The sequence below is a fragment of the Oncorhynchus keta genome, chromosome 4 (assembly GCF_023373465.1).
Source record: "Oncorhynchus keta strain PuntledgeMale-10-30-2019 chromosome 4, Oket_V2, whole genome shotgun sequence".
Lineage (NCBI taxonomy): Eukaryota > Metazoa > Chordata > Actinopteri > Salmoniformes > Salmonidae > Oncorhynchus > Oncorhynchus keta.
In genome coordinates, this window is record NC_068424.1 from 11,703,000 (window position 1) to 11,723,365 (window position 20,366).

The 20,366-nt window shown below is 44.4% G+C and overlaps 1 protein-coding gene across 3 annotated transcripts in view; it reads left to right on the top strand.

The window, feature by feature from the left end:
• LOC118362108 (semaphorin-5A-like) overlaps positions 1-20,366 on the top strand; it is a 365,802-nt gene that overhangs the window by 233,399 nt on the left and 112,037 nt on the right. For all 3 annotated transcript variants that reach the window (XM_052500408.1, XM_052500392.1, XM_052500397.1), the window contains exons 11-14: positions 4,925-5,132; positions 11,607-11,724; positions 18,664-18,845; positions 19,096-19,239. In XM_052500408.1, the coding sequence (XP_052356368.1) occupies positions 4,925-5,132; positions 11,607-11,724; positions 18,664-18,845; positions 19,096-19,239 (652 nt within the window). The remainder of the gene's footprint in view (positions 1-4,924; positions 5,133-11,606; positions 11,725-18,663; positions 18,846-19,095; positions 19,240-20,366) is intronic.

Here is a 20,366-nt window from a genome sequence, read left to right on the forward strand (position 1 = left end):
CTATAATAGAAGTGGCCAGGAATTATAATAGAAGTCGCCAGGAACTAGCCAGGAACTATAATAGCACTGTCCAGGAACTATAATGGAAGTGGCCAGGAACTAGCCAGGAACTATAATAGAAGTGGCCAGGAACTAGCCAGGAACTATAATATAACTGGCCAGGAACTAGTCAGGAACTAGCCAGGAACTAAAATAGAAGTGGCCAGTAACTAGCCAGGAACTAGCCAGGAACTGTCCAGGAACTATAATAGAAGTGGCCAGGAACTAGCCAGGAACTATAATAGAACTGGCCAGGAACTATAATATAACTGGCCAGGAACTAGCCAGGAACTATGATAGAAGTGGCCAGGAACTAGCCAGGAACTAGCCAGGAACTATAATAGAAGTGGCCAGGAACTAGTCAGGAACTAGCCAGGAACTATATTAGAACTAGCCAGGAACTAGCCAGGAACTATAATAGCACTGGCCAGGAACTAGCCAGGAACTATAATAACACTGGCCAGGAACTAGCCAGGAACTATAATATAACTGGCCAGGACATGGCCAGGAACTATATTAGAACTAGCCAGGAACTATAATAGAACTGGCAGGGAACTATAATAGAAGTGGCCAGGAACTAGCCAGGAACTATAATAGCACTGGCCAGGAACTATAATGGAAGTGGCCAGGAACTAGCCAGGAACTATAATAGAAGTGGCAAGGAACTAGCCAGGAACTATAATATAACTGGCCAGGAACTATAATATAACTGGCCAGGAACTAGCCAGGAACTATGATAGAAGTGGCCAGGAACTAGCCAGGAACTAGCCAGGAACTATAATAGCACTGGCCAGGAACTAGCCAGGAACTATAATATAACTGGCCAGGAACTAGCCAGGAACTATATTAGAACTAGCCAGGAACTATAATAGAACTGGCCGGGAACTATAATAGAAGTGGCCAGGAACTAGCCAGGAACTATAATACACTGGCCAGGAACTATAATGGAAGTGGCCAGGAACTAGCCAGGAACTATAATAGAAGTGGCCAGGAACTAGCCAGTAACTATAATAGCACTGGCCAGGAACTAGCCAGGAACTATAATATAACTGGCCAGGAACTATAATATAACTGGCCGGGAACTAGCCAGGAACTAGCCAGGAACTATGATAGAAGTGGCCAGGAACTAGCCAGGAACTAGCCAGGAACTATCCAGGAACTATAATAGCACTGGCCAGGAACTAGCCAGGAACTATAATAGCACTGGCCAGGAACTAGCCAGGAACTAGCCAGGAACTATATTAGAACTAGCCAGGAACTATAATAGCACTAGCCAGGAACTAGCCAGGAACTATAATAGAAGTGGCCAGGAACTAGCCAGGAACTATCCAGGAACTATAATAGCACTGGCCAGGAACTAGCCAGGAACTATAATAGCACTAGCCAGGAACTAGCCAGGAACTATAATAGCACTGGCCAGGAACTAGCCAGGAACTATAATAGCACTGGCCAGGAACTAGCCAGGAACTAGCCAGGAACTATATTAGAACTTGCCAGGAACTATAATAGAACTGGCCGGGAACTATAATACTGTTTTGACATGTGGAACCAAAGTATTGCAAACATTTATTTGCACGTAGCTTTTAGTCAAGTTTTATCACCCCTTTTTCCCCCAATTTCATAGTATCCAATTTGTAGTTACAGTCTTTTCCCATCGCTGCAACTCCCGCACAGACTCAGGAGAGGCCGAAGGTCAAGAGCTGTGCATTCTCCAAAACACACCCCAGCAAAGCCACACTGCTTCTTGACACAATACCCGCTTAACAAGGACGCCAGCCACACCAATGTGTCGGACGAAACACCGTACACCTGGCGACCATGTCAGCGTTTACTGCCCCCAGCCCGCCACAGGAGTCACTAGTGCGCGATAGGACAATAACATCCCTTCTGGCCAAACCCTCCCCTAACCCAGATGACGATTGGCCAATTGCTCACCGCCCCATTGGTCTCCTGGTCACGGCCAGCTCCGACAGCCTGAATTTGAACCAGGATCTCTAGTGGCACAGCTCGGAGTTAGGATTTCTAGTGGCACAGTCTAAGGCACTGCGATGCACCGCGCCACTCGGGAGGCTGTCTTATTAATTTCTGAGTATCTCGGTTATTGGTTTCCCTCCAGATCTATAAAAGACCCATTGCTGCATCTGTGAACAACTCTACTACAGGCAGGCCTCTACCTTTGTATTTTACCATCTTGAAGCTGTGTGTTTGGGGAATAGGAATTCTTACTGTTCCATTTTTAGATCTAGTTATGTCCCCACAGGAAATACATCTATAATTGATGATGTTTTCTCGAGTTGCCTCCAAATTATGTATTTTATGCAATCACAATGGGATTTTCCTATACTGGCATTCACATGGGATTTTCCTATACTGGCATTCACATGGGATTTTCCTATCCTGGTCTGGAATACATGGAGTTTGAAGAGAGACACTGCGGGACACAGATAGTCTCCGTTACAGTATTGGAAATTGCAGGCCACACTACTTGCCTAGAGAGTTTTCAGCTATACTTTTCGTGGCTGTTTATTTACCACCACAGACAGATGCTGGCACTAAGACCTCACTCAGTCAGCTGTATAAGGAAATAAGCAAACAGGAAACCGCTCACCCAGAGGCGGCACTCCTAGAGGCCGGAGACTTTAATGCAGGGAAACTTAAATCAGTTCTACCAAATTTCCATCGTGTTAAATGTGCAACAAGAGGGGGGAAAAATTCTAGATCACCTGTACTCTACACATAGAGACGCGTACAAAGCTCTCCCACGCCCTCCATTTGGTAAATCCGACCACAACTCTATCCTCCTGATTCCTGTTTACAAGCAAAAATTAAAGCAGGAAGCACCAGTGACTCGGGCTATAAAAAAGTGGTCTGATGAAGCTGATGCTAAACTACAGGACTGTTTTGCTTTCACAGACTGGAACATGTTCCGGGATTCTTCCGATGGCATTGAGGTGTACACCACTTCAGTCACTTAGAGTCAGTCACAGACTCTATATATAATAATATATAATAATATAAATATAATATATAATAATATATAATATATAATATAATAATATATGCCATTTAGCAGACGCTTTTATCCAAAGTGACTTACAGTCATGTGTGCATACATTCTACGTATGGGTGGTCCCGGGAATCGAACCCACTACCCTGGCGTTACAAGCGCCATGCTCTACCAACTGTGCTACAGAAGGACCAGCACCCAAAAGCTTACAAGAAATCCTGTTATGCCCTGCAACGAACCATCAAACAGGCAAAGCGTCAATACAGGGCTAAGATTGAATCATACTACACCGGCTCCGACGCTCGTCTTATGTGGCAGGGCTTGCAAACTATTACAGACAACAAAGGGAAGCACAGCCGCGAGCTGCCCAGTGACAAGAGCCTAGCAGATGAGTTAATAACTTCTTTGCTCGCGTCGAGGCAAGCAACACTGAAGCATGCATGAGAGCATCAGCTGTTCCGGACGACCGTGTGATCACGCTCTCCGTAGCCGATGTGAGTAAGAACGTTAAACAGGTCAACATTCACAAGGCTGCGGGGCCAGACGGAACACCATATGGATTACCAGGACGTGTGCTCCGGGCATGTGCTGACCAACTGGTAGGTGTCTTCACTGACATTTTCATCATGTCCCTGATTAAGTCTGTAATACCAACATGTTTCAAGCAGACCACCATAGTCCCTGTGCCCAAGAACACTAAGTTAACCTGCCTAAATGACTACAGACCCGTAGCACTCACGTCCGTAGCCATGACGTGCTTTGAAAAGCTGGTCATGGCTCACATCAACCCCATTATCCCAGAAACCCTAGACCCACTCCAGTTTGCATACTGCCCAAACAGATCCACAGATGATGCAATCTCTATTGCTCTCCACACTGCCTTTCCCACCTGGACAAAAGTAATACTTATGTCATAAGGTGAATGCACCAATTTGTAAGTCGCTCTGGATAAGAGCGTCTGCTAAATGACTTAAATGTAATGTAATGTATGTGAGAATGCTATGCATTGACTACAGCTCAGTGTTCGACACCAGAGTACCCTCAAAGCTCATCATTAAGCTAAGGATCCTGGGACTAAACACCTCCCTCTGCAACTGGATCCTGAACTTCCTGTCTACACCTGTTGTATTCAGCGCATGTGACAAATACACTTTGATTTGATTTGATTTGGGATTGCTGAGATCATCAGTAAATCAAGACTTCCTATGACGGCAGAATTGACCATGTCAAAAAACACTCCAGTTTAGATACTTAGAGTAAGATGCAGGAAGTAGTTCATTGAGGATGTCGTAACTTTTGCAAAGATGGAGTCAATTGTGACTCTTCCTCTCCCTCATTCACTCCCTTTGAAGAAGAACAATACTTTATTTATTCCATTTTGATCCATAATATCTCTCTTTTTTTTGTTTACCTGCTTCATCTCTTTTTTTGTTGTTGAATTTTTACCCCTTTTTCTCCCCAATTTCGTGGTATCCAATTGTTTAGTAGCTACTATCTAGTCTCATCGCTACAACTCCCGTACAGCTCGGGAGAGACGAAGGTTGAAAGCCATGCGTCCTCTGATATACAACCCAACCAAGCCGCACTGCTTCTTAACCCAGCGCGCATCCAACCCGGAAGTCAGCCGCACCAATGTGTCGGAGGAAACACAGTGCACCTGGCAACCTTGGTTAGCGTGTACTGGCCCCGGCCCGCCACAGGAGTCGCTGGTGTGCGATGAGTGCCAGGAACCCAGGGTCTCTGGTGGTACAGCTGGCGCTGCAGTACAGCGCCCTTAACCACTGCACCACCCGGGAGGCCCTTACCTGCTTCATCTCAACCTCCTCTTCCTCTTCCTCTCTGATGATGACATTTTCTCACTCTCTCCTCTCCATCCAGACTATGGCACCATCCGTAAGGTCCTGTCTCCTCTGAACCAGACCATGGGTAGCTGTCTATTGGATGAGATTGAGTTGTTTCCGCCCAGGAGGAAACAGCCAATCAGAAGCCTCCTGATCCTGCACAGCAGCAGTGAACTGTATGTCGGCGTCAGGGACCAAGTCATCAAGATACCACTGATGAGATGCGACTTTCACAAGACCAGAGAGTGAGTACACACGCAGACAGGCGACGCAAAACCATGTCAGCTTCAGGTCTCAGGCAAGACCCAACCGCACACCAACACACATACACTACTCCTACACAACTACAGGTAGTTACAGAGTTGTTACAAGCAAATGACTTCAATTATATAGTGGACCTGGCATGATGCCAATGTAATGTACTTGTACCTTCTTGTCCCCTCAGCTGCTGTGGCTGTTGTAGTGGGAGTGTGTTAGTGAGACGTATTGAATATCTGACTGAGGGAAAGCAGATCGTTCAGAGCACAGACCTGGATATGGAGCACACTGCCAAGGATAACAGTAGACCCATGCATGACTCACAGAGATAAGGCTTGCATCCTAAATGGGACCCTATTACCTGTTTTGTTCACTACTTATTGATAGGGCTCTGGTCAAAAAAAAGTGCACACTATATGGAATAGGTTGTCATTTGGGACGTACTGCAATGCTTTACAGAGACAGAGTCACTGGAGCATGGAGACTATCAACTCCAATGAAGAGAGTTGGAAAAACAATAGTTCATCATTTCATTAATATAGATGAAGAGACGTGCAGATTTAATCTCACAGAGAAATAAGTTATTCTCAGGGTTTAGATGAATGGAGATACATTTAGGGCTGTAGGAGATACATGATAACACCTGGGGCTGTAGGAGATGCATGATATCACCTGGGGCTGTAGGAGATACATGATATCACCTGGGGCTGTAGGAGATACATGATACCACCTGGGGCTGTAGGAGATACATGATAACACCTGGGGCTATAAGAGATACATGATATCACCTGGGGCTGTAGGAGATACATGATATCACCTGGGGCTGTAGGAGATACATGATAACACCTGGGGCTGTAGGAGATACATGATAACACCTGGGGCTGTAGGAGATACATGATAACACCTGGGGCTGTAGGAGATACATGATATCACCTGGGGCTGTAGGAGATACATGATAACACCTGGGGCTATAAGAGATACATGATAACACCTGGGGCTATAAGAGATACATGATAACACCTGGGGCTATAAGAGATACATGATAACACGTGGGGCTATAAGAGATACATGATAACACCTGGGGCTATAGGAGATACATGATATCACCTGGGGCTATAAGAGATACATGATATCACCTGGGGCTATAAGAGATACATGATAACACCTGGGGCTATAAGAGATACATGATATCACCTGGGGCTATAAGAGATACATGATATCACCTGGGGCTATAGGAGATACATGATATCACCTGGGGCTGTAGGAGATACATGATAACACCTGGGGCTGTAGGAGATACATGATAACACCTGGGGCTATAAGAGATACATGATATCACCTGGGGCTGTAGGAGATACATGATATCACCTGGGGCTGTAGGAGATACATGATATCACCTGGGGCTGTAGGAGATACTTGATAACACCTGGGGCTGTAGGAGATACATGATATCACCTGGGGCTGTAGGAGATACATGATATCACCTGGGGCTGTAGGAGATACTTGATAACACGTGGGGCTATAAGAGATACATGATATCACCTGGGGCTGTAGGAGATACATGATATCACCTGGGGCTGTAGGAGATACTTGATAACACGTGGGGCTATAAGAGATACATGATATCACCTGGGGCTGTAGGAGATACTTGATAACACGTGGGGCTATAAGAGATACATGATATCACCTGGGGCTGTAGGAGATACATGATAACACCTGGGGCTATAAGAGATACATGATATCACCTGGGGCTATAAGATATACATGATAACACGTGGGGCTATAAGAGATACATGATATCACCTGGGGCTGTAGGAGATACTTGATAACACCTGGGGCTGTAGGAGATACATGATATCACCTGGGGCTGTAGGAGATACTTGATAACACCTGGGGCTGTAGGAGATACATGATATCACCTGGGGCTATAAGATATACATGATAACACCTGGGGCTGTAGGAGATACTTGATAACACGTGGGGCTATAAGAGATACATGATATCACCTGGGGCTGTAGGAGATACATGATAACACCTGGGGCTGTAGGAGATACATGATATCACCTGGGGCTGTAGGAGATACATGATATCACCTGGGGCTGTAGGAGATACATGATACCACCTGGGGCTGTAGGAGATACATGATATCACCTGGGGCTGTAGGAGATGCATGATATCACCTGGGGCTATAAGAGATACATGATATCACCTGTGGCTGTAGGAGATACATGATATCACCTGTGGCTGTAGGAGATACATGATAACACGTGGGGCTATAGGAGATACATGATAACACGTGGGGCTATAAGAGATACATGATAACACCTGGGGCTGTAGGAGATACATGATATCACCTGGGGCTGTAGGAGATACATGATATCACCTGGGGCTGTAGGAGATACTTGATAACACCTGGGGCTGTAGGAGATACATGATATCACCTGGGGCTATAAGAGATACATGATAACACCTGGGGCTATAAGAGATACATGATAACACCTGGGGCTATAAGAGATACATGATAACACCTGGGGCTGTAGGAGATACATGATAACACCTGGGGCTGTAGGAGATACATGATATCACCTGGGGCTGTAGGAGATACTTGATAACACCTGGGGCTGTAGGAGATACATGATATCACCTGGGGCTGTAGGAGATACATGATAACACCTGGGGCTGTAGGAGATACATGATATCACCTGGGGTTGTAGGAGATACTTGATAACACCTGGGGCTGTAGGGGCTGTAGGAGATACATGATAACACCTGGGGCTGTAGGAGATACATGATATCACCTGGGGCTATAAGAGATACATGATATCACCTGGGGCTGTAGGAGATACTTGATAACACCTGGGCCTGTAGGAGATACTTGATAACACGTGGGACTATAAGAGATACATGATAACACCTGGGGCTGTAGGAGATACATGATATCACCTGGGGCTGTAGGAGATACATGATGACAGTACACAATATATCACCATTATGTCCCACATGTGCTGGGAGCCTCTTAGGCTATTACCAGCTGTTACTATCTGTCTATCTCAGAGATCAGTCTGTGTTGTGTATCAGGGATTAGTCTGTGCTGTGTGTCAGAAATCAGTCTGTGTTGTGTGTCAGAGAACAGTCTGTGTTGTGTATCAGAGATCAGTTTATGTTGTGTATCAGTGATCAGTCTGTGTTGTGTCTTAGAGATCAGTCTGTGTTGTGTCTCAGAGATCAGTTTGTGTTGTGTCTCAGAGATCAGTTTATGTTGTGTATCAGAGATCAGTCTGTGTTGTGTATCAGAGATCAGTCTGTGTTGTGTATCAGAGATCAGTCTGTGTTGTGTATCAGAGATCAGTTTGTGTTGTGTCTCAGAGATCAGTCTGTGTTGTGTATCAGAGATCAGTCTGTGTTGTGTATCAGAGATCAGTCTGTGTTGTGTCTCAGAGATCAGTCTGTGTTGTGTATCAGAGATCAGTCTGTGTTGTGTCTCAGAGATCAGTCTGTGTTGTGTATCAGAGATCAGTCTGTGTTGTGTCTCAGAGATCAGTCTGTGTTGTGGCTATCAGAGATCAGTCACATGGTAGGTTGTGTTGTGTCTCAGAGATCAGTCTGTGTTTTGTATCAGAGATCAGTCTAGGTTGTGGTGTCTCAGAGATCAGTCTGTGTTGTGGATCAGAGATCAGTCTACCTGTTGTGTTGTGTCTCAGAGATCAGTCTGTGTTGTGGATCAGAGATCAGTCTGTGTTGTGTGTCAGAGATCAGTCTGTGTTGTGTATCAGAGATCAGTCTGTGTTGTGTGTCAGTGATCAGTCTGTGTTGTGTATCAGAGATCAGTCTGTGTTGTGTGTCAGAGATCAGTCTGTGTTGTGGATCAGAGATCAGTCTGTGTTGTGTGTCAGAGATCAGTCTGTGTTGTGTGTGTTGTGACACTGCTCTCTTTTTGGCATTACAGAAAGAGACATCAGGTAATTTATGGTGCTCCAAACCTCCCATACACAGACCTGAAAAAGCTGCTATTTGTCTGGTCCCATGACAAATCTGTATTGTGAAAATAGTTTGTTTTAAAGCAGAAAATATGTAGACACTCAAATACATGCTTCAGGTATTTTGACTGTACATGGCCCAACATAGAGAGAAATCTGAATCATTTGCCTATAAAGTTTCCAGATCAGAACATGACTCTTGAACAAGCTTTTCACAATTGATGATGTCACATTATACTATATATTTTCTCTCTCCTCCTCTCACGTCCTCTCTCCTTCTCTCACCTCCTCTCTCCATCTGTCTCCTCCTCTTTCCTTCTGTCCTTCTCTCTCTTTCTGCCTCCTCCTCTCTCCTTCTCTCTCCTTCTCTCTTCTTCTGTCTCATTCTCTATCCTTCTGTTTCCTTCTCTCTCCTCTCTCCTCCTGGGGCCTTCTGACTCCTTCTCTCTCCTTCTCTCTTCTTCTGTCTCATTCTCTATCCTTCTGTCTCCTTCTCTCTCACTCTCTCCTCCTCTCTCCTTCTGACTCCTCTCTCCTTCTCTCTTCTTCTGTCTCATTCTCTATCCTTCTGTCTCCTCTCTCCTTCTCTCTTATTCTGTCTCATTCTCTATCCTTCTGTCTCCTTCTCTCTACTCTCTCCTTCTCCTCCTCTCTCCTTCTGACTCCTTCTCTCTCCTTCTCTCTTCTTCTGTCTCATTCTCTATCCTTCTGTCTCCTCTCTCCTCTCTCTTCCTCTCTTCTTCTATCTCCTTCTCTCTCATCATTCTGTCCTCCTCTCTCTTTTTCTCTTTCTCTCTTCTTCTCTCTCCTCCTGTCTCCTCCTGTCTCCTTCTGTCTCCTCCTCTTGCATTCTATCTCCTTCTCGCTCCTCCTCTGTTTTTCTCTCTCTCCTTTTCTCTCCTTCTCTCTCCTTCTGTTTCCTCCTCTCTCCTCCTCTCTTTTTTTCTCTTTCTCTCTTCTTCTCTCTCCTTCTGTCTCCTGCTCTCTCCTCCTCTCCCCTCTCTCCTTCTGTCTCCTCTCTCCTTTTGTCTCATTCTCTCCTCTCAATTCAATTCAATTCAAGGGGGCTTTATTGGCATGGGTAACATGTGTTAACATTGCCAAAGCAAGTGAGGTAGACAATATACAAAAGTGAAATAAACAATAAAAATGAACAGTAAACATTACACATACAGAAGTTTCAAAACAATAAAGCCATTACAAATGTCATATTATGTACATATACAGTGTTGTAACAATGTACAAATGGTTAAAGTACACAAGGGAAAATAAATAAGCATAAATATGGGTTTTATTTACAATGTTGTTTGTTCTTCACTGGTTGCCTTTTTCTTGTCGCAACAAGTCACAAATCTTGCTGCTTTGATGGCACACTGTGGTATTTCACCCAGTAGATATGGGAGTTTATCGAAATTGGGTTTGTTTTTGAATTCTTTGTGGATCTGTGTAATCTGAGGGAAATATGTGTCTCTAATAAGGTCATACATTGGCCAGGAGGTTAGGAAGTACAGCTCAGTTTCCACATTGTAACGGCATTCAGGGGTGTAAGAAGGATCGGACCAAAGAGCAGCGTGGTAAGTGTTCATGATGATTTATTCAAAACGAACTGAACACTGAGATACAAAACAATAAACGATGAGAACAAAACGAAAACCGAAACAGTACCGTGTGGCCCAAACACTCACACGGAAATAAACACCCACAAACCAAAAGTGAAACCCAGGCAACTAACGACACCTGCCTCTGATTGAGAACCATACTAGGCCGAACACAAAAACCAACATAGAAAAACAAACATAGACTGCCCACCCCAACTCACATTCTGACCATACTAAAACAAAGAATAAAATAACAGAACTATGGTCAGAATGTGACCCACATCATATTGTGGGCAGTGTGCACATAGCCTGTCTTCTCTTGAGATCCTTGTCTGCCTACGATGGCCTTTCTCAATAGCAAGGCTATACTCACTGAGTCTGTACATAGTCAAAGCTTTCCTTAAGTTCTCTCCTTCTGTCTCCTTCTCTCTCCTCTCTCTTTCTCTCTCCTTCTAGCTCCTTCTCTCCTCCTTCTGTCCTCCTCTCCTCCTTTTGCCTTCTCTCTCCTTCTGTTTCCTTCTGTCTTCTTCTCTCTCCTTCTGTCTCCTCCTCTCTCCTCTCTCCTTCTGTCTCCTCCCTCCTTCTGGCTCCTTCTCTCTCCTTCTGTCTCATTCTGTCTTCTCCGCTCTCCTCCTCTCTCCTCCTCTCTCCTCTGTCTCTCTCCTCTCTCCTCCTCTCTCCTTCTATCTCCTCTCTCCTCCTCTCTCCTCTCTCCCTCTGTCTCCTCCTCTCTCCTTCTGTCTCCTTCTGTCTCCTTCTCTCTACTTCTGTCTCTTTCTCTCTCCTCTCTACTTCTGTCTCCTCCTCTCTCCTTCTGTCTCCTTTTCTCTCATTATTTAATATATGAATCAATCAATCAATCACTATTCTCTCTCCACTCTGTCAGGGGGTGTGTTGGGGCGAGGGACCCTTACTGTGGCTGGGACCTGGTGTTAAGGAAGTGTACCACCCTGGAGGAGAGTGTCAGCATGAGCCAATGGGAACAGAGCATCACTAAATGCCCTGTGAGTACGCAGAATGCACTATGCCACACACACACACACACACACACACACACACACACACACACACACACACACACACACACACACACACACACACACACACACACACACACACACACACACACACACACACACACACACACACACACACACACACACAGTCACCCTCTGGGAAATGCATTTTCTCCCCAGCAATTCCTATTGAAATGAATAGGGGTGATTACTCAATCAATCTCCACTGTCTTCGTGATCATTACCTCATTCTCAGCAGTCCGCCCGTTCATTCTTCCACCTCCCAATTGGGGGGATTGATTTCACTGCGACACCGCTAAATGAAAGGGTAATTGTCGTGTGCCTGACAGACATCCATTCTGAGGCAGTGACCATGGGCAGTATTGAGTGCTGCCCTGGTCTTGTATGTGGTTCCATGTTCAACAGTATCTGTTGGCAAACACTCACACACACACACACTCACGGACATGCACAAACACACCAAACCATTACTCATACAGTCTCTTTTGAAGTTCATCGTCAGGCCTAAGTGGTACACTCTACTGGTCTACTGACAGCACTGGCTGTCTCCGTCTGATGACATCATAGTCAGCTAAAAGACAGTGTAAACACAGACACTATTACAGATGTCATTGCTTGTTCTCTGACCCTGCTTCCTTCCTCTCTTTCTCACTTCCTCTCTTTCTCACTTCCTCTCTGTTCTTTCCCTCTCTGTTCTCTCTCTCTCTGCATCTTCTCTCTCCATTCATTAGAATGTGCTTCTCTCATAGTAAGGTCTTCCCATTTAGACTGTTGAGTGGGTTCAATGACCGATAATAGAAGGCCATATTTTATTTCAGTTCCCACCAAAGCAGTGACATATCAAGCCTTTCTTTTCTTGTTGTTCAAATGCTCTTCACACACAGATGATACCGTTATGTGGCTCATATCACCTGTGGTGTTGATTCACACACCATTGGTTTCCATAGTTAGCCCATATGGCTAACACATTGGAATCAAAACAATGCACCGTTTTCTGTTTTATACAAATGGACATGCTCACCTGCATGTATATGAGTAAATATGTATGTGACTGTGAATAGTAGTGGTCCTTCTGTAGCTCAGTTGGTAGAGCATGGCGCTTGTAACGCCAGGGTAGTGGGTTCGATTCCCAGGACCACCCATACGTAGAAAACGTCTGTAAATGGCATATATATACTGTAAGTATATATTATATAAATATATAGCTAAATATATATATATATATCTCCATTATATATATATATATATATATTTTCCCTCTCATCATCAATTTCCCTTGTGTTTTACTAAGCTGAACTATGTGTTAGGTCCCTTTATAATTAAAATAAAAAAAATGTCATTCATATATTGCCTCCTTTGGATACATCTCAGAGTTTCTATATCTCTATATCTCTGTATCTCCATTTCGCCAAATTTCCATATCCCCATATCTCTGTATCTCTATATCTCTGTATCTCTATATCTCTATATCTCCATTTCTCCATATCTCTATATCTCCATATCTCTATATTTCTATATCTCCATATCTCCATATCTCTATATCTCCATATCTCCATATCTCTATATCTCTATATCTCCGTATCTCCATTTCGCCAAATTTCTATATCTCCATATCTCTATATCTCTATATCTCTATATCTCCATATCTCTACATATTTCTCCATATCTCCATATCTCTATATCTCCATATCTCTACATATCTATATATATTTCTCCATATCTCTATATTTCCATATCTCCATATCTCTATATATCTATATATATTTCTCCATATCTCTATATCTCTATATCTCCATATCTCCATATCTCCATATCTCTATATCTCTATATCTCCATATCTCTATATATCTATATATATATTTCTCCATATCTCTATATTTCCATATCTCTATATCTCTATATATCTATATATATTTCTCCATATCTCTATATCTCTATATTTCCATATCTCCATATCTCTATATCTCTATATCTCTATATATCTATATATATTTCTCCATATCTCTATATCTCTATATCTCCATATCTCTATATATCTATATATATTTCTCCATATCTCTATATCTCTATATTTCCATATCTCCATATCTCCATATCTCTATATCTCTATATTTCCATATCTCCATATCTCTATATCTCCATATTTCTATATCTCCATATCTCCATATCTCTATATCTCTATATTTCCATATCTCCATATCTCTATATCTCCATATCTCTATATTTCCATATCTCCATATCTCTATATATCTATATATATTTCTCCATATCTCTATATCTCTATATTTCCATATCTCCATATCTCCATATCTCTATATCTCAATATCTCTATATCTCCATATCTCTATATCTCCATATCTCTATATCTCCGTATCTCCAAATCTCTCTATCTCTCTATATGTATCCCAAGATGGCATAGCAGTCAGTATATATATATATATATAATTAAACCTTTCTTCGCATATCTATTTTCTTTTACAAAAAATCAACTTCAAAACACTCTCCTGCAACCCGCCTCACCAATTAAAAAAAAGAGTATTACTTACCTCAAATCTGAAATCCACTATAGAAGCTAACCAGAAGCTAACCAGAAGCTAATCAGAGGCTAACCAGAAGCTAACCAGAAGCTAACCAGAAGCTAACCAGAAGCTAACCAGAAGCTAATCAGAGGCTAACCAGAAGCTAACCAGAAGCTAATCAGAGGCTAACCAGAAGCTAACCAGAAGCTAACCAGAGGCTAACCAGAAGCTAACCAGAAGCTAGCCAGTTTACTGGCTAACGTTAGTATTCTGCTAACCACGGTTTGTGGTCATCAGCTATACTTTAGCTCAAAAATCTATCGCCAGTTTTGTACAACACGACTCAGACCAGAACATACCGGACCTATTTTTCGCTCCATATCCCCTGGATTTCAACCACAATCTCTGGACATTTACACCTGGATCTCGCAGCTAGCTGCTATCCGTGTGACTAATGGCTTACGTCAATCCCGGAGCAAACATCAATTATTCCGGAGCTAGCCAGCTGAAGAGTTCCATCAGCCACTCCAGGGCTACAATCACCTATCCGGACACGTTTTACTACGGACGCGGTAGTACTACCAGGCCCCACCGGGCCTTCAGGACTGGACTACCGACGTTATCTGCCCGAGGGAGTTATCCAACTGTCCACTCCATCGCGACGTTACCTGAACGGCCATCTGCGGCCCGCTAATTGTTAGCTGTCTTATCGGCTGCTATCTGAATAGGTCTATCGGACAATTTTTCTTGGGTCACTATGACTACATTTATTTTGCCAATTGGATTGATCCCCTCTACCACACGGAACCCCACTAATCTACCGACGGAAACGCACAAGGTGGCTAAAAACAGACCTCCATCCTATGCTAGCTTGCTACCGATGGCCCGGCTAGCTGTCTGAATCGCCGTGACCCCAACCAACCTCACTACTCACTGGACCCTTATGAACACTCGACTAAGCATGCCTCTCCTTAATGTCAATATGCCTTGTCCATTGCTGTTCTGGTTAGTGTTTATTGGCTTATTTCACTGTAGAGCCTCTAGCCCTGCTCACGATACCTTATCCAACCTTGCAGTTCCACCACCCACACATGCGATAACATCACCTGGTTTCAATGATGTTTCTAGAGACAATATCTCTCTCATCATCACTCAATACCTAGGTTTACCTCCACTGTGTTCACATCCTACCATACCTTTGTCTGTACATTACACCTTGAAGCTATTTTATATATATTTTATCCCAGAAACCTTCTTTTACTCTCTGTTCCAGACATTCTAGACGGACAGTTCTCATAGCTTTTAGCCATACCCTTATCCTACTCCTCCTCTGTTCCTCTGGTGATGTAGAGGTGAATCCAGGCCCTGCAGTGCCTAGCTCCACTCCTATTCCCCAGGCGCTCTCTTTTGATGACTTCTGTAACTGTAATAGCCTTGGTTTCATGCATGTTAACATTAGAAGCCTCCTCCCTAAGTTTGTTCTATTCACTGCTTTAGCACACTCTGCCAACCCGGATGTTCTAGCCGTGTCTGAATCCTGGCTTAGGAAGACCACCAAAAATTCTGAAATGTTCATCCCTAACTACAAAATTTTCAGACAAGATAGAACGGGCAAAGGGGGCGGTGTTGCAATCTACTGCAAAGATAGCCTGCAGCCTGCCTATTCCAACTCCTTCCCTGTGTATTACCCATGGTGCATTAGATTTACATCTCTCTCCAACCTTCTCCTCCTATTCCAACTCCTTCCCTGTGTATTACCCATGGTGCATTAGATTTACATCTCTCCCCAACCTTCTCCTCCTATTCCAACTCCTTCCCTGTGTATTACCCATGGTGCATTAGATTTACATCTCTCCCCAACCTTCTCTCTATTCCAACTCATTCCCTGTGTATTACCCATGGTGCATTAGATTTACATCTCTCCCCAACCTTCTCCTCCTATTCCAACTCCTTCCCTGTGTATTACCCATGGTGCATTAGATTTACATCTCTCCCCAACCTTCTTTCCTATTCCAACTCCTTCCCTGTGTATTACCCATGGTGCATTAGATTTACATCTCTCCCCAACCTTCTCCTCCTATTCCAACTCCTTCCCTGTGTATTACCCATGGTGCATTAGATTTACATCTCTCCCCAACCTTCTCCTCCTATTCCAACTCCTTCCCTGTGTATTACCCATGGTGCATTAGATTTACATCTCTCCCCAACCTTCTCCTATTCCAACTCCTTCCCTGTGTATTACCCATGGTGCATTAGATTTACATCTCTCCCCAACCTTCTCCTCCTATTCCAACTCCTTCCCTGTGTATTACCCATGGTGCATTAGATTTACATCTCTCTCCAACCTTCTCCTCCTATTCCAACTCCTTCCCTGTGTATTACCCATGGTGCATTAGATTTACATCTCTCTCCAACCTTCTCCTCCTATTCCAACTCCTTCCCTGTGTATTACCCATGGTGCATTAGATTTACATCTCTCCCCAACCTTCTCCTCCTATTCCAACTCCTTCCCTGTGTATTACCCATGGTGCATTAGATTTACATCTCTCCCCAACCTTCTCCTCCTATTCCAACTCCTTCCCTGTGTATTACCCATGGTGCATTAGATTTACATCTCTCCCCAACCTTCTCCTCCTATTCCAACTCCTTCCCTGTGTATTACCCATGGTGCATTAGATTTACATCTCTCTCCAACCTTCTCCTCCTATTCCAACTCCTTCCCTGTGTATTACCCATGGTGCATTAGATTTACATCTCTCCCCAACCTTCTCCTCCTATTCCAACTCCTTCCCTGTGTATTACCCATGGTGCATTAGATTTACATCTCTCCCCAACCTTCTCCTCCTATTCCAACTCCTTCCCTGTGTATTACCCATGGTGCATTAGATTTACATCTCTCCCCAACCTTCTCCTCCTATTCCAACTCCTTCCCTGTGTATTACCCATGGTGCATTAGATTTACATCTCTCTCCAACCTTCTCCTCCTATTCCAACTCCTTCCCTGTGTATTACCCATGGTGCATTAGACTTACATCTCTCTCCAACCTTCTCCTCCTATTACAACTCCTTCACTGTGTATTACCCATGGTGCATTAGATTTACATCTCTCCCCAACCTTCTCCTCCTATTCCAACTCCTTCCCTGTGTATTACCCATGGTGCATTAGACTTACATCTCTCTCCAACCTTCTCCTCCTATTCCAACTCCTTCCCTGTGTATTACCCATGGTGCATTAGATGTACATCTCTCTCCAACCTTCTCCTCCTATTCCAACTCCTTCCCTGTGTATTACCCATGGTGCATTAGACTTACATCTCTCTCCAACCTTCTCCTCCTATTACAACTCCTTCCCTGTGTATTACCCATGGTGCATTAGATTTACATCTCTCCCCAACCTTCTCCTCCTATTCCAACTCCTTCCCTGTGTATTACCCATGGTGCATTAGATTTACATCTCTCCCCAACCTTCTCCTCCTATTCCAACTCCTTCCCTGTGTATTACCCATGGTGCATTAGATTTACATCTCTCCCCAACCTTCTCCTCTATTCCAACTCCTTCCCTGTGTATTACCCATGGTGCATTAGATTTACATCTCTCCCCAACCTTCTCCTCCTATTCCAACTCCTTCCCTGTGTATTACCCATGGTGCATTAGATTTACATCTCTCCTCAACCTTCTCCTCCTATTCCAACTCCTTCCCTGTGTATTACCCATGGTGCATTAGATTTACATCTCTCCCCAACCTTCTCCTCCTATTACAACTCCTTCCCTGTGTATTACCCATGGTGCATTAGATTTTCTCTCCCCAACCTTCTCCTCCTATTCCAACTCCTTCCCTGTGTATTACCCATGGTGCATTAGATTTACATCTCTCTCCAACCTTCTCCTCCTATTCCAACTCCTTCCCTGTGTATTACCCATGGTGCATTAGATTTACATCTCTCCCCAACCTTCTCCTCCTATTTCAACTCCTTCCCTGTGTATTACCCATGGTGCATTAGATTTACATCTCTCCTGAACCTTCTCCTCCTATTCCAACTCCTTCCCAAGTGATTACCCATGGTGCATTAGATTTACATCTCTCCTCAACCTTCTCCTCCTATTCCAACTCCTTCCCTGTGTATTACCCATGGTGCATTAGATTTACATCTCTCCTCAACCTTCTCCTCCTATTCCAACTCCTTCCCTGTGTATTACCCATGGTGCATTAGATTTACATCTCTCCCCAACCTTCTCCTCCTATTCCAACTCCTTCCCTGTGTATTACCCATGGTGCATTAGATTTACATCTCTCTCGTTCACTCTGTCCCTATGTCCTTCTTTCTTTTCTGTTGACCTCCACCCTAGTTTGAAGTATTTTCTCCCTCCTCCCTGTGATCTCCCCAGGTGCGTAACTTGACGTTGGATGGAGGGTTTGGGCCATGGACAGGCTGGGGGGCCTGTAGCCATACTGATGGGGGCAGTGCTGATTCCTGTCTGTGTAGAACCAGGCCTTGTGATAATCCCAAACCCCAGTGTGGGGGTCAGTCCTGTCACGGACTCAGCGTGGAGGTTGCCAACTGCTCCAGGTATATAGTCTGTCTGTCTGTCTGATTCCATCTGCCCTCTGCTCACACAGTCAGTATTTTGAAAGCTTTCAGTTCATGTTTAGGGATAATAAATTAAATGCAGTGGATGTTTTATTGGATAAGCAGAAACATTTACTGAATAGCAAGCGTTCTATCTTTATCTACACCTCTCTCTTTGTGTGTAACCTTGTGTTCTGTGGTGTCTCCATAGGAACGGTGTGTAACCTTGTGTTCTGTGGTGTCTCCATAGGAACGGTGTGTGGAGCCCCTGGACTCTGTGGATCCCGTGTAGCACCAGCTGTGGCATTGGCTTCCAGGTCCGGCAGAGGTCCTGCAGCAACCCCACCCCTCGCCACGGAGGACGAGTGTGTGTGGGGCAGAACAGAGAGGAAAGGTACGGGACACACTCGTGCATTCATACATATGTATAAACAAGCTACACACACACAGCTACGCACACACAGCCATGTACACACATACACACACACACACACACAGCCACGTACACACATACACAACAAGCTACGCACACACACACAGCCACGTACACACATACACACACAGCTACGCACACACACACACACAGCTACACACACACACAGCCACGTACACACATACACACACAGCTAGACATACAGACAGCCATAAATCCACACCAATTATCCAGAAACAATCCCCCTGCTGTTGTGAGTGTAACAGAAGTCTTGAGTCCTTCATTCATTAGCCAGTCACACATTGTGATGTGAAGCATTACATATATGACTCTTTTTTACCTCATAACGGCTTCAGTCTGACTTCAGTCTGACAGTCAATTAAGAGAGAGAGAGAGGAATGTTTTTGAGCCACTATCTGGGCTCCACACAGATGAGGGAGGCTGCCCTCCTTTTTAAGCTCCAGCTCTGCTGCTTTGGTCTGGAATAATCACCCCCAACAAGATGTTGAGAAGGTTTATAAGCAACCTGCAATGCACTCTGGAAAAATGAGATTAAGAAGGGGAAAGAAGAAGGGAGAAGAAGAGAGAGAAACGAGAGAGGGAGGTGAGAAGGAGAGCGAGAAAGGAGAGAGGGGGGTGAGAAGGAGAGAGAGAAAGGAGAGAGGGAGGTGAGAGGGAGGTGAGAAGGAGAGCGAGAAAGGAGAGAGGGAGGTGAGAAGGAGAGAGAGAAAGGAGAGAGGGAGGTGAGAAGGAGAGAGAGAAAGGAGAGAGGGAGGTGAGAAGGAGAGAGAGAAAGGAGAGAGGGGGTGAGAAGGAGAGAGAGAAAGGAGAGAGGGAGGTGAGAAGGAGAGAGGGAGGTGAGAAGGAGAGAGAGAAAGGAGAGAGGGAGGTGAGAAGGAGAGAGAGAAAGGAGAGAGGGAGGTGAGAAGGAGAGAGAGAAAGGAGAGAGAGAAAGGAGAGAGGGAGGTGAGAAGGAGAGAGAGAAAGGAGAGAGGGAGGTGAGAAGGAGAGAGAGAAAGGAGAGAGGGAGGTGAGAAGGAGAGAGAGAAAGGAGAGAGGGGGGTGAGAAGGAGAGAGAGAGAAAGGAG